The 14,352-nt window shown below is 45.7% G+C and overlaps 1 protein-coding gene across 5 annotated transcripts in view; it reads left to right on the forward strand.

Annotated features, from left to right (window-relative positions):
- The window catches only part of plekhm1 (pleckstrin homology domain containing, family M (with RUN domain) member 1), an 89,258-nt gene that overhangs the window by 23,490 nt on the left and 51,416 nt on the right, over positions 1-14,352 (forward strand). For all 5 annotated transcript variants that reach the window (XR_012101996.1, XR_012101997.1, XM_073070675.1 and 2 more), the window contains exon 4: positions 613-1,260. Coding sequence is in view for 3 of the 5 variants with exons in the window: in XM_073070675.1 (XP_072926776.1) it covers positions 613-1,260 (648 nt within the window). In the remaining 2 variants the exon portion in view is untranslated. The remainder of the gene's footprint in view (positions 1-612; positions 1,261-14,352) is intronic.

Consider the following 14,352-nt stretch of genomic DNA (forward strand, 5'->3'; position numbering starts at 1 on the left):
TTGTGCTATTTTGCTCAGCCAGCTGTCAGTGCTTTGAAAATCTTCCTTCAATAATTCATACTATTAATGCTTAATGATGTTATACTAGGAAAAATCATTACAATTTTTTAACCCAAATTTAAAACTATGTAAATAATTTGAAAAAAGTGTAAATAAATTCCCATCACCCCCACTGTCATTTCTATCCATTGAAATTAATCAAATCATTGTTCCAGAGGTAAGTCTAATTAAAGGGGATTGGTTGGGTTTATGCTCGACTTCTGAATTTTATGAAGAGTTCAATATTGGAGTATAATCAGCAAAACTCAAGTTTATTGAAAGTACTAATACTTACTTTCATGCAACAGAGCTGTTCACTTCCCTTGAAATCATCGACCATCTTTTTTGTGCATTGCTCAGGAGTCCCCACTTGCTGCACTGGGACTTCTGAGCTCTGTACAGGAATCCTGAATTTTGTGACTGCAGGGAATTGCCGATGCTAGTCTAGAAAATCTGAGCCATTGTTATTATGCAAGAGTGATGTTAGGATTACTTTTTTTAAGCTCCAACTAAAAGTTTGCTTGCAATTATATTTTCAAATACTGATTCTCTTTTTTAAAAATTATCTTGCAGTGATGTTGTGACAGAACTGGAACAGTTGAACTTTATTAATACTGATGTTGGACGGTGTCGGGCATGGGTGAGACTTGCGCTTAATGATGGCTTGATGGAGTGTTACTTAGTGTCCCTGCTCCGCGAGAAGGACAGCTTAAATGACTTCTACCATCCTGTGGCCTTGCTTCTGGATTCAGAAGACAGCGAAGTTCTACTGAGCTATCTGCAAGGTCTGTCATCTATTTCATTTACTTTGTCTTATAAATCAGCTGTGCTAAATGAATGGACTGCCACTCCCCTTGCATTGGCTGGCTTATGCTCCAGCCCAGAACTGTCAGAAGTCATATCGCCAAGCTTTAATGAAGGAAGAAGGAAAGGTTCTTGGGATTCAGTGTCTCAGTCATCTGGTTCTGATATAATTGAAGTGACTCATACCAGTTCCACAGCTATGCACAGCAGCCACCAGCTGGGCAAATTGAAATCTGCATCCTCTACATTAAGTTTGGAGACAACTGGATCATCCCAGCTTTCTTCCAGTCTGAGCTCTGACAGTCTCCTTCAGTCCAATGGAATGAAAAGTCCTGACCAAACTACTGAGGAATTGTGGTCATGTGATACAGACAAAGGCATTGCAAGTGCTGAGAGCTCCAGCAAATCTCTGCATGTGTAAGTTTCACTTTTTTCTTTTGTTTCATTGCTGTAGTTCATGCCATTTTCTTTTCACTTGTAAAGCAAGTTAGGTTGACAGCCAGAAAAAGAATGATGCAGGTCTGCAGCTCAAGCTGCATCTGCGGGAAAAGAAGTAGAACTCACATTTCAGATATTAAATCATTCCAGCATTGAGCTATCAAGTAAGTACTTCCAGTATTTCCAGAATTTTTTTTTTTTTTGGTCAGGTTGTCATTTCAAAAATCTAAGGAATTTTTCACTATTCTCTGGAAGATTAACTTTTTTTGTGGATGCTATCATATTTTAAAAATATTAAATTGACATCTATGTGCAATTTATTTGTTGGAAATGACGTTTATTTTTGTCCTTAAGGATTGTGATGTAGGACTTGACCGTTAATTTTGGGTGCTAGTTATGTCAGTTGACAGCTCAAATGCCATCGAATTCAAGACTTAGTAATGTGGTTTTATCAGCATGTTTTCCATACAAACATAGAAATAAAAGCTGAAAATGGCCACAGTGACCTTTTGAGCCAGCTCCACCATTCAGTGCACTCGTGTCCAATCCTGTGTCCTGTCCACTTCACTCAGGAGTTTTCCATATTAACTGATTCCCCTGGTATCTTTATATTAAAAAAAAAAGCTCTTAATAAATAAGCAAAGAGCATTCAGAAGTCCCTAGTAATCCGGTATAGAAAATTACAAAGGTTTTTAACCCTCAGTTCAATCCTCAGACTTCTGTTTTTAATCTTTCTCCTTGCTCTTTATCCTGATATTATGCATCAGTTTTAGATTCTGCATCAGAGACAGCAGTTTCTTATGATCCGTCTTTTTTGGTGTCTCAGACAACTTGTCATTATTTCCTACCCTGGATTGTCAACACTTTACCTTTGACTTAACTAGAAAAATCTGTAACTTAAAATAGTGATATACAGGATCCATCAAGTTTTTTGAATAGATAAAAACGCACTTAAGAATTGTTTATACTTTGAGCTTTTTTGTTTGGGAGTTCATCATTTGGATATTCCATTCCATGATATTGTAAACCTTTAATTTGTTTGAGAATATGGATGAGAATCATAAGATTATGAGTCACCTAACTTTCGATCATTGTTTTTAAAAATTGTACTAGGTTATAGGTTATCTCCTACTTTCTTGGTGTAGCAAAATAACTGAAGTTAGCCTTTGAAGTTCAGGCTTTACTATGTACATTAGAGCCCACTCCTTGCACTTGGATAACTCTGGCTTGATTCCAGTTTTTTTCAAATAAAACAGTGTGTGGCACATTCTGAAAATGGTGAATTCATTTTGTAAATTGTGCTGTTGAAAACCCAGTTCAACCCTAGGTCAACCTATTTCATGTCGATTCACATGTATAACACTTGTTACCCTTCTCTGGAGTATAGGATTCCCCTGTGTTAATAGATTTTCCTTGGACCTCTCTAATGAGAGGTGATCTCAATGAAATATACAGTATAAGATTTTTGTTGAACCCCAACAGGAGATATTGAGAAGCTGTTGAATCAAGAGGTAGTGATAATATATGGTTAAGCAGAAATCCTTCAGAAGTTAGAAATTTTATTTTGTAAACCTGCATTTCAGAAAATTTTCTTGTAAATGTTTGGTCACTGGGGATGCTGAGGGAATTGGGGTAGAAGATCAATTCTGTCATATTGATTTATGAACCGATTAAGGGGATGTTATGGTTGTCCTCTGCTTGTGTTTCTTGCTTTATGCCTCGTTACAATTTAATCTATTTCTATCTTGAACTCTATGCTCCTTACATGGTGTGACTTGGGCAGTGTTTTGGCCTTAATTTATACCCAGACTGGTGACGATAAATCTCTCATCTTGCTTCCTAAGAGAGGATTGGAGTCATGAAGATGATGCTATTTTCTTGTTTTCCCCCTCTTACCAGTTTGTCTTGCAGTCAAGGCCAGTTTTTCCAATCTGTTGGTGATGCTTTTGTTCAAAATAAGTAGCAAACAAGGCCTTTAAACTTGTTGCATAAATGAATTGCATTGTCTAGATATGTGCTCTGTTAAGACTATTTGAGTCTAAGTCACAGAATAATTTCCCTGTTATAGCTGAGATAGGCAAAGAGTTGCTCATTTTTCTTTCTCTTAGAACAAGTCTTCGCATGCATAATATGTGTCAAGACAGTGTAGGAAAGTTAATGTAACATTAAGTAAACATTGTTTAATGCACTGCTGTGGTGATAATTCATAGGCAATGTCCAAGTTGGCTGGCTTGGTATTTTAGCTTGCAGTTGCCTTGCAGTTCTCATCATTGCTTTTTCAATGTGAAAATTGTGCATTAATGCTGTCTAAGACAAGTTTTAACATGAGAGCGACCACTTGTAATGAAGGTCCTACCCATTGTTCATAGTTGAGAGCTTAACATCCAAGGATACACGCTGTATCGATAGGACAGATGAGGGTGGGGTGTCTCTGATTTAAAAAAATAATAATAATTTAAATCAAATCATTAAAAAGAAATGACATAGGATCAGAAGATGTTTAATCATTGTGGGTAGAGTTAAGAAATTGCAAGGGTGAAAAGATCCTAAGGGGAGTTATATACATGCTTTCAAACAGTAGCCAGGATGTTGAATGTAAATTTCAATGGGAAATAAAAAAAGGAATGTCAAAAGGGCAATGTTACGATTGTATCGGGAGATTTCAATATGCAGGTTGATTGGGAAAATCAGGTTGGTGCTAGATTCCAAGAGAGGGAAGTTGTGGAATGCTCATGAGATGACTTTTTAAGAACAGCTTGTGATTGAGCCCACGAAGGAAAAGACAATTCTAGATTGGGTGTTATGTAATGAACCAGATTTGATCAGAAAGCTTAAGGTAAAGGGAGACAGTGATCATAATATGATATAATTCACCCTACCATTTGGGAGGGAGAAGGTAAAATCAGATATATCAATATTACAGTGGAGTAAAGAGTTAGGTGTGAGAGAAGAGCTGACCAAAGTTGATTGGAAGGGGACACTAGCAGGGATGACGGCAGAACAGTGTGTACGGGCTATGCCGTAGCCCTGATTTTCACTTCTGCGTAGGCTCTACGCCGTAGCGAGCATGCGTTGGTGTGCGCCAAAATACTAGTTGGCGGTGGGGTTTCTATGCCACTGTGGTGAGTTTCTTCATGAGAGACGTGGCCGAGGAAATGCATTTCAAACATTTTCACATGTTGGTAGGTAGATTTGATGATTTGGTTCATCTATTTCGCATCGGTGTACAGACATGGCGGAGAAGAAGCAACTGGAAATGCGTAGGAGGAAATGCGATGCTACCAAGCGGACTAATCATAGTTGTTGTAGTCTGTGTCGCCGCGATGCGCGAGTTACTTTTTTGGGGAGGTGCACGTCACCCTACGGCGTAGGTACGGTGTAGAGTGTATGGTACCTACGACGTAGATGCGATGCACAAGTATAAATCAGCCTTAATGGGTGGAGTTTCTGGGGACAGTTCGGAAGGCGCAGTATAGATATATCCCAAAGTGTTCTAAAGGGAGGATGAGGCAGCTGAGGGTGCCGAGGGAAGTTAAGGACAGCATAAAAGCAAAAGAGAGGGCATATAATATAGCAGTAATTAGTGGGAAGTTAGATGATTGGGAAGCCTTTTAAAATCTAGCAGAAGACAACTTAAAAACCATAAGGAGAAAAAAAATTAAATACGAAGGTAAGCAATCCAAAAAAAATCAGGATACCAAAAATGTTTTCAGATATATTGTATAAAGAGTAAAGGAGAGGTGAATGTGGGTATTGGACCACTGGAAAATTATGCTAGAGAGGTAATAATGGGGGGGCAAAATTGACAGATGAATATAATAAGTGTTTTGCATCAGTGTGGGAGATGCTAGCAGAATGGGCAGAAGTGAGTTTAGTTGCTATTCTAAGGAGAAGGTGCTTGGGAAGCTGTAAGGTCTGAAGGTAGGTAGGTCACCTGGACCAGATTGACGACACCCTAAGGTTCTGAGAGTGATGGCTGAAGAGATTGTGAATATATTATTAATGACCTTTAAAGAATCTACTAGATGGTGAAATTGCAAAAGTCACTCCACACTTTAAGAAGGGGAGGAGGCAGAAGGAAGGACATTATAGGCTAGTTAGCCTGACTTCAGTGGTTGGGAAGATGTTGGAGTCCATTATTAAGGAAGAGGTTTCAGGGTACTTGGAGGCAGATGATAAAGTAGGCGAAAGTTAACATGGTTTCCTTAAGGGGAAATCTTGCTTCACAAATCTGTTGGAATTCTTTGAGAAGATAACAGGCCAGTTAGATGAAGGAGAGTCAGTGGATGATGTTTACTTGGATTTTCAAGAGACTTTTGACAAGATGCCGTGCATGAACCTGCTGAGCAAGTTAAGAGCCCATGGTATTACAGGAAAGATACGAGCATGGATAGAAGATTGGCTGACTACCAGGAGGCAAAGAATGGGAATAAAGGGGGCTTTTCATTGGTTCCCAGTGTCAAATGGTGTTCTGCAGGGGTTGGTGTTTGGACTGCTGCTTTTCAAGTTAGATGTCAATGCTTTGGATGACAGAATTGATGGCTTTGTGACCATGCTTGCCGATGATACAAAGATCAGTGAAGGGGCAGTGTTGAAGCAGGGTGTCTGTAGAAGGACACTTTGGGGGAACAGGCAAAGCAGTGGCAGCTGGAATGTAGGTAGGGAAACGTATGGTCATGCATTTTTGTAGAAGGAGTAAAGGTATAGATTATTTCTAAATGGGGAAAAAATTAAAAAATCAAAGGTGCAAAGGGACATGAGAGTTCGTATGCCGGATTCTCTAAAGGTTAACTTGAGTCGGTGGTAAGGAAGGTAAATGCAATGTTGGTATTTATTACGAGAGGACTAGAATATAAGAGTAAGGATGTGATACTGAGGCTTTATAAGGCACTGGTGATACAGCACTAGGAGTATGTGAGCAGTTTTGGACCCCTCATCAAAAAAAAGTTGTGTGCTGGCATTGGAGAGAGTCCACGGGGCTTGTGAAAATTATTCCAGGTATGCAAGGGCTAACATATAAGGAATATTTGTTGGCTCTGGGCCTGTACTTGCAGAAGTTTAGAAAAAAGTTGGGGGGGGGGGATGGTGGGAGAGGAATCTCATTGAAACTATTTGGATATTGAAAGGCCTAGATGGAGTAGATTTGAAGAGGATGTTTCCTATAGTGGGGGAGTCTAGGACCAGAGGACATTTTCATAAAGTACTCTTTTATCTTAATAATCAATAGTTAGGTTGTCATCATTAGGTTGCCAATCCTACATTGAGTTTAATGTTGACTGGCAACTCCTGCAACATTGCTGGTACCAAACTGTGTTGGTTTCTGCCATTCCTTTGGGTTCATCAGATGTACAGACGGGGGAGCTGCTACATGGCAACAGCTTGCTTGCTCTCCATATCATACTTCCTAGGTTTATGAATCTCGATAGCCAGGATGCAATATCCATGATCAGCTCTGACTGCTGAAGGCTTCAGACATTGTACTGAAATATTATAAAAATGCAGTTATCATTTTGTGTACCTTTTATTGCTCTTCATCTATTTAGATCACTTGTATTTCAGATCTGCCTTTCAGCGAAACGTTTTTTTCTTTCAAGATCTTTGTACTGCTTCTGCTTTCTCTTTTCTCAAGTGGTGTGAAAGTGGAAGTAGATTGCAAAATCAGCTGTGATCTTAATGAATTCATAATTGGCTCACCTGCTATTGGTTTTGAGGTATTTCAAACTAATCTTGAGGCACTGTAGATAGTTTTCATTGAACGAGAACTTGTGGGGAAATGCTGGCTGCAGTACCAACTGCCGAACGTGGCCTTTTTTGAACTTGCCCAAAGCTTTGGTTCTGTCAGCAAGGAGGGATTGAGAAGCATGATTTTCAAATTCAACAGAAATTTGTTGGCATCTTAAATTTGCGTTGTAATAGCATGCAAGCCATGACCCTAACTAGTTCCCCAACATAGCCAATCTACAAAGGTTTGTATTGAGCAAAGCTTCTTTAATCCCCACTAATTCGGCGGTAGAGCAAGCTGGACCAGAACAACTTGCTGTAAATCTACGGTCATGCCACTCGGGCAGGCTATATATGGACACCTTGGAAACGGCGAGCTTGTGTAGCACAGGTCGATGGATACGATTAAATATTCCTGTTTCAGCCTGATACAGTTGAGAATCAAAATTGCTTCCAAGGTCTGTACAGTTCATCAAGATGTCTTAATGCGATTGAATAAACTATCACTGCCTGTCGAGTCTCTAAAAAGCAGAAGTGGAGGTGTATGCCTCATGTTCAACTCCTCTTGGTGCACAAATGTGTCAGTGCTGTCTCAGTTCTGCTAACCAGATCTGGAATATCTCGCAATTAAGTGCAGTCCATTTTACCTGCCCCCAGAGATTTCTGTGATCATTTCGGTAACGGTGTACATTCCACTTCAGGCCAATGCCAAACAGGCTCTAGATGATCTGAACAATGGGGTTAACATACACGAAACAGCACACCCTGACACCTTCATCATTTTGGGGGATTTTAGCCAGGCCAGCCTGAAAAAGTCACTAAATAGTTACCATCAACAAATCACTTGTACCAGAGGAAACAACACACTGAATCAGTGTTACACCACTCCCAAGAGTGCCAACTGTGCTATTCCACGCCCTCACTTCGGAAAGTCTGATCACCTGGCTGTACTTCTACTCCGAGTATAGGCAGAGACTATGAAGACCAAAAAGGTCTGGACAAGAAGCATAGGAGCACTTGCAGGACTGCTTTGAATTGGTGGACTGGACTGTGTTCAGGGATTCATCTTTGAATCTGGATGAATATGCTGCAGTTGTTACCAAATTCATTAAAATCTGTATGGATGAATGTGTGCCTATGAAAACTTGCTGTATATTCCCAAGCCAAAAGCTGTGGATGAACCAGGAGGTATATTGTCGGCTCAGGGCTACATCTGTGGCATATAGACCTGGGCCACCAGACTTGTCTTGCGGAGAAAGCCAGGTAAGACTTGTGGAGGGCTATTTCAAGAGCGACAAAACTGGTTTGAGTGAGGTTGGGGGTGACATCGGATGTACGTCAGCCCTGGCAGAGTTTGCAGGCCATTACTTCTTACAAAGCGAAACCCAATAGTGTGAATGGCAGTGATGCTTCACCACCAATGAGCTCAACACCTTCTATGCCCACTTTGTGAGGGAGAATATAACTATAGGTGTGAAAATCCCTCCTGCTCCTAGTGACTGTCATTTCTGTTTCTGAGACTGATATTTGCCTGTCTTTAAGGCAGGTGAACCCTCATGAAGTACCTGGTAAGGCTCTGAAAACTTGTGCCAACCAACTGGCGGGGGTATTCAAGGACATTTTCAACCTCTCACTGCTATGGCTAGAAGCTCTCCCCACTTTAAAAAAGGCAACAATTATACCAGTGTCCAAGAAGAGTAATGTGAGCTGCTTTAATGGCTATTGACCAGTAGCACTCACATCTATGGTGTTGAAATGCTTTGAGAGGTTGGTCCTGGTTAGAACGAACTCCTGCCTGAGCAAGGACCTGGTCCCACTGCAATTTGCCTATCTCCACAATAGCTCAACGGTAGACGCAATCTCAAGGGCTCTTCACATGGCCTTGGATCACCTGGATAATACAAACACCTATATAAGGACAGCGGCTATATTTCATTAGAGGTTTGAAGAGTTTCAGTTTGTCACCTAAAACACTTGAACTTCTATAGACATACTATGCAGAGCATTCTGACAGACTGCATCATTATCTGAAAGAAGCTACAGAAAGTTGTAAAATTAGTCAGCTCCATCTTGGGTACTAGCCTCACATAGTATCCAAGACAACTTAAAGGAGTGGTGCCTCAGAAAGGTGACGTTCATTATTAAGGATCCCTATCACTCAGGGCATGTCCTCTTATTGTTATTGTCAGGAAGAAGGTACAGAAGCCTGAAGGTACACACTGAATGATTCGGGAATAGCTTCTTCCCCTCTACCATATGATTCCTAAATGGGCATTGAACCCATGAACACTATTCCACTTTTTTTCTTTTTTAAAATGTTATTTCTGTTTTGCATTATTTTCAGTCTGTTCAATATATATATAGATATATGTGGATTATATACTGTTGTGGAGACCCACTTCCCAGCGCACTCAAACCGGCTCACAAAGTGGCGCGTGCCGGCATTGAGGCCGGTCCCAAAGAGGGCACCAAGCCTGCTTCACCAGCAAGGGGGAAAGCCCGCCCGCGGGACAGGACTGTGAATACGCGTCCCCTATAGCATTCCCGCCCGGGGAGGGTAGGATCAGGAAGGCTTTAAAGTGAGGCCGCGAAGTTTGAATAAACCTCTTTTGTAACTGCAGCTCACAGACTCCGTGTCGTTATTGCAGCGCTGCATGTAGCACACTGCTACAATTGGTGACCCAAACGGCCCAAATGATATTTGGACCGGAGATGAACGACGCCGCATCTGTTCATGCAGTTTCGTTAAAACTGCCAAGCTTCTGGACGCTGCGACCTCACCTATGGTTCCAGCAGGCAGAAGCCCAATTCCACATTCAGCAGATAACCTTGGATGCCACACGTTACTACTACGTGGTGAGCTCCCTCAACCAGGAGACAGCCGCTCAGGTTGAGGAGTTCATACAATCGCCCCCAGCGGACGGCAAATACACCGAATTCAAAGCCTTGCTCATAAGGACTTTCGGACTCTCACGGCGCGAGTGAGCTGCCCGCTTACTGCACCTGGATGGTTTGGGGGACAGGCCACTGTCAGCTTTGATGAACGAGATGCTGTCCCTGGCCGGAGGTCACAAGCCCTGCCTCATGGTTGAGCAGGTATTCCTGGAGCAGCTGCCCGAGGACATACGCCTGCTGCTGTCCAACGCGGATTTCAGCGACCCCCGGAAGGTGGAGGCCCGGGCAGACGTGCTGTGGAAAGCCAAGGAGGAGAGTGGGGCATCCGTCGCACAGATCACCAGGCCACGCTCCCAGCGGCAAACCAGACCAGGCCCGGCCGCAGAGCCCACTAACCCCAGAGGCAGGGGTGAGGAGACCAACGAACAATGGTGCTTCTACCACCAGCGGTGGGATGCAGAAGCCCACCGCTGTAGCCCGCCCTGCAAGTTCCCGGGAAATGCCAGGGCCAGCCGCCGCTGATGGCTACGGTGGCTGGCCATCAGGATAGCCTCCTGTATGTCTGGGACAAGCAGTCGGGACGATGCTTTTTGGTGTTGCCTCCGAGTTACGACACCCGCAACAGAGAACCAGGTCCCACCCTGAGGGCCTCGAACGGCAGCACAGTAAGGACCTACGGCACCCGTACGGTGCGGCCACAGTTCGGCTCCAGCCGGTTCACGTGGGACTTCACACTGGCCGCCGTAGCCCAACTGCTCCTGGGAGCGGATTTTTTGCAAGCTCACAGCCTACTGGTCAACCTGCCCAGGAAGAGACTGGTCCACGCCGAGACCTTTCAAACTTTCTCCCTGGGTAAAGCCCAGTTGCCGGCCCCACAGCTAGACTCCATCACGCTGTCCGACAATGACTTCACCAGAGTCCTGGCGGATTTCCCATCGGTTCTGGCACCGCAGTTCATGGCAGCCATGCCCAGGCACGGCGTGCAGCACCATATCCCGACACAAGGACCACCCCTCCACGCCCGTGCACAAAGATTTCCCCCGGACAAGCTCTGACTGCCGAAGGAGGAGTTCAAGAGGATGGAGGAATTGGGGATCATACGGCAGTCCGACAGCCCATGGGCCTCCCTCCTGCACATGGTGCCCAAAGCAACGGGGCTGGAGACCATGCGGCAACTACCGCAGGCTGAATGAGGCTACCACACCGGACCGCTACCCTGTGCCGCACATTCAGGACTTTGCAGCAAACCTGCACGGCACACGGATCTTCTCCAAGGTAGACCTCGTCCGGGGATACCATCAAATCCCGATGCATCCGGACGACGTCCCCAAAACGGCACTCATCACCCCTTTCGGCCTTTTCGAGTTCCTCCGCATGCCGTTCGGCCTAAAGAATGCCGCACAGACGTTTCAGTGGTGAATGGACGCGGTGGGACGCGACCTGAACTTCGCTTTCATCTATTTGGACGACATCCTCATAGCCAGCAGCAGTCGTCAGGAGCATCTGTCCCACCTCTGTCAACTCTACGCCCGACTCAGTGAATATGGCCTGACAATCAACCCGGCCAAATGCCAGTTCGGGCTCGACACTATCGACTTCCTGGGCCACAGGATTACCAAAGACGGGGCAACCCCTCTGCCCGCCAAGGTAGACGCGGTCTGCCATTTTCTCCCGACCCAACACAATCAAAGGCCTTCAGGAATTCGTGAGTATGGTGAATTTCTACCACCGCTTCCTCCCTTCAGCTGCCCGAATCATGCCCTGTTCGCCCTGATGTCGGGTAAGGGCAAGGACATTACCTGGGACGAGGAGTCCGCTGCCGCTTTCATTAAAACCAAAGAAGCCTTGGCAAACGCTGCGATGCTAGTGCACCCCAGAACGGCTGTCCCTACCGCCCTCACAGTGGACACATCCAACATGGCAGTCGGTGGAGTGCTGGAACAACTCATCGAGGGTCGCTGGCAACCCTTGGCGTCTTTCAGCAAACACCTGCAGCCACCCGAGCTCAAATACAGTACTTTCGACCGGGAACTGTTGGCGCTATACCTGGCAATCCGGCATTTCAGGTACTTAGAAGGTAGGCCCTTCACCGCGTTCACGGACCACAAGCCGCTTACGTTTGCGTTCACGAAAGCATCCGACCCCTGGTCGTCCCGCCAGCAGCAACATCTGTCCTACATCTCCGAATACACGACGGATGTCCGGCATGTCTCGGGAAAGGACAGTGTTGTGGCGGATGCCCTCTCCCGCCCTAACATCCAAGCCCTGTCCCAGGGGTTAGACTATGAAGCACTGGCGGAGGCGCAGCAGGCAGACGAGGAGATCCCTAGTTACAGGACTGCAGTCTCCGGTTTGCAGCTCCAGGACCTCCCCGTAGGCCCAGGTGAGAGGACCCTACTCTGTGACGTCACCAGCGGCCAACCCCGCCCCGTCGTTCCAGCAGCCTGGCGCCGGCGCGTTTTCAACTCCATTCACAACTTAGCGCACCCCTCCATCAGGATAACCGTCCGGATGGTAGCGAACAGGTTCGTTTGGCATGGACTCCGCAAGCAGGTCAGTGAATGGGCCAGAACGTGCATGCGCTGCCAAACAGCCAAGGTGCATCGGCACACCAAAGCCCTGCCGCAGCAGTTCCACCCCACCCACCGGAGTTTCGACCACATGTGGATATCGTGGGTCCCTTGCCAGTGTCACGAGGAGTGCGGCACCTCCTGACTATCGTGGACCGGTTCACAAGATGGCTAGAGGCGGTCCCGCTCACCGACACCACCTTCGAATCTTGTGCCCGGGCACTGATTGCCACCTGGGTATCTTGCTTTGGTGTACCGGCCCACATTACCTCCGACAGAGGCGCCCAGTTCACCTCCAGCCTGTGGTCAGCTATGGCCAGCCTTTTGGGGACACAGCTGCACCACACAACTGCCTACCACCCACAGTCGAACGGACTAGTGGAGCGTTTCCACCGTCACCTGACGTCGGCTCTCATGGCCCGCCTCAAAATGCCTAACTGGGTGGATGAGCTCCCCTGGGTCCTGCTCGGAATCTGCACAGCGCCCAAAGAGGATCTGCACTCCTCGTCAGCCGAGTTGGTGTATGGCACACCCCTGGTCGTCCCAGGAGAGTTCATACCAGCCCCAAGGGGGCAAGAGGAAGAACCCGCAGCAGTCCTGGGCAGACTACACGAGAGGCTCGGTAACCTGGCCCCCATACCTACTTCGCAGCATGGGCAGAACCCGACCTGCGTACCCAAAGACCTGCAAAACTGTAAGTTTGTTTTTGTACGACGGGGCGGACATCGGGCCCCACTACAGCGGCCCTACGACGGGCCATTTACGGTGATCAGAAACAACGGGTCCATATTCGTGCTGGACATTGGGGGAGGGAAGAGGAGGTTTTCACGGTGGACCGACTCAAACCGGCCCATGTGGACTTGGCAGAGCCGGTCGAGATTCAGGCACCGTGGCGCAGAGGCAGACCTCCCAAACAGAGTCCGACCCAGACTGTGGACATTAGGGGGTGTATCGCCGGTTCTGGGGAGGGGTTATGTGGCGACCCCCTTCCGAGCGCCCTCGAACTGGTTCACAAAGTGGCGCGTGCCGGCATTGAGGTCCCAAAGAGGGCGCCAAGCCTGCTTCACCAGCAAGGGGAAAAGCCCGCGCGCGGAATGGGACTGTGAATATGCGCCCCCTACGACATTCCCGCCAGGGCAGGGCGGGATCAGGAAGGCTTTAAAGCGAGGCCACTAAGTTTGAATAAACCTCTTTTGTAACTGCAGCTCACCGACTCCGTGTTGTTATTGCAGCGCTGCATGTAGCACACCGCTACACTGTAATTGATTTACTTGGTTTATTGATTTTTTTCTTTCTATATTATCATGTGTTGTACTGTTGCTGCCAGGTTAACAAATTTCTCAAAACGTGAAATAAACCTGATTCTGATTATTATTAAATGAACTTTTCATCTTTACAACTTGTCACCAACTTGTTTTGTGCTGGGTTAGAGTCCATTTACAGGAGAAACTGTGCTGTTTTTGACACAATGGTTGAGCTATAGCACATCGACTATAGCAAATGTTCATGTTCAGATTCTGAGTACAAGTCATCCAACCTGCCTCTGATGGACAATGCGAACCTCAAAAGTAAAGTTGCTGTCAATATGTTGGAAAATGTGGACCACTTCCCTGACCTCTGGCGCCACCTCTCTATAAAGGCACTGTCACCTTCAGTGCAGTGCACTAGCATAACTTTTGGTTGACTGGGGAAGTTGTTTATATATCAAGATCTCAAACACTTACTATAGGTTATTTTTAACTGGCATGAATATGGTTGCCATTTTCTGTGATTTTGTGCGCTTTTATTATTCTTGTATGGTTCTTCCTTAAGCTTCCTAATCTAGTTTTTACCTTATACTTGTGTGTGCCCTGGCTCTTGACTATCTGCTAACAGAAACTACTTC

Source organism: Hemitrygon akajei, chromosome 18, assembly GCF_048418815.1.
Source record: "Hemitrygon akajei chromosome 18, sHemAka1.3, whole genome shotgun sequence".
Taxonomy (NCBI): Eukaryota; Metazoa; Chordata; class Chondrichthyes; order Myliobatiformes; family Dasyatidae; genus Hemitrygon; species Hemitrygon akajei.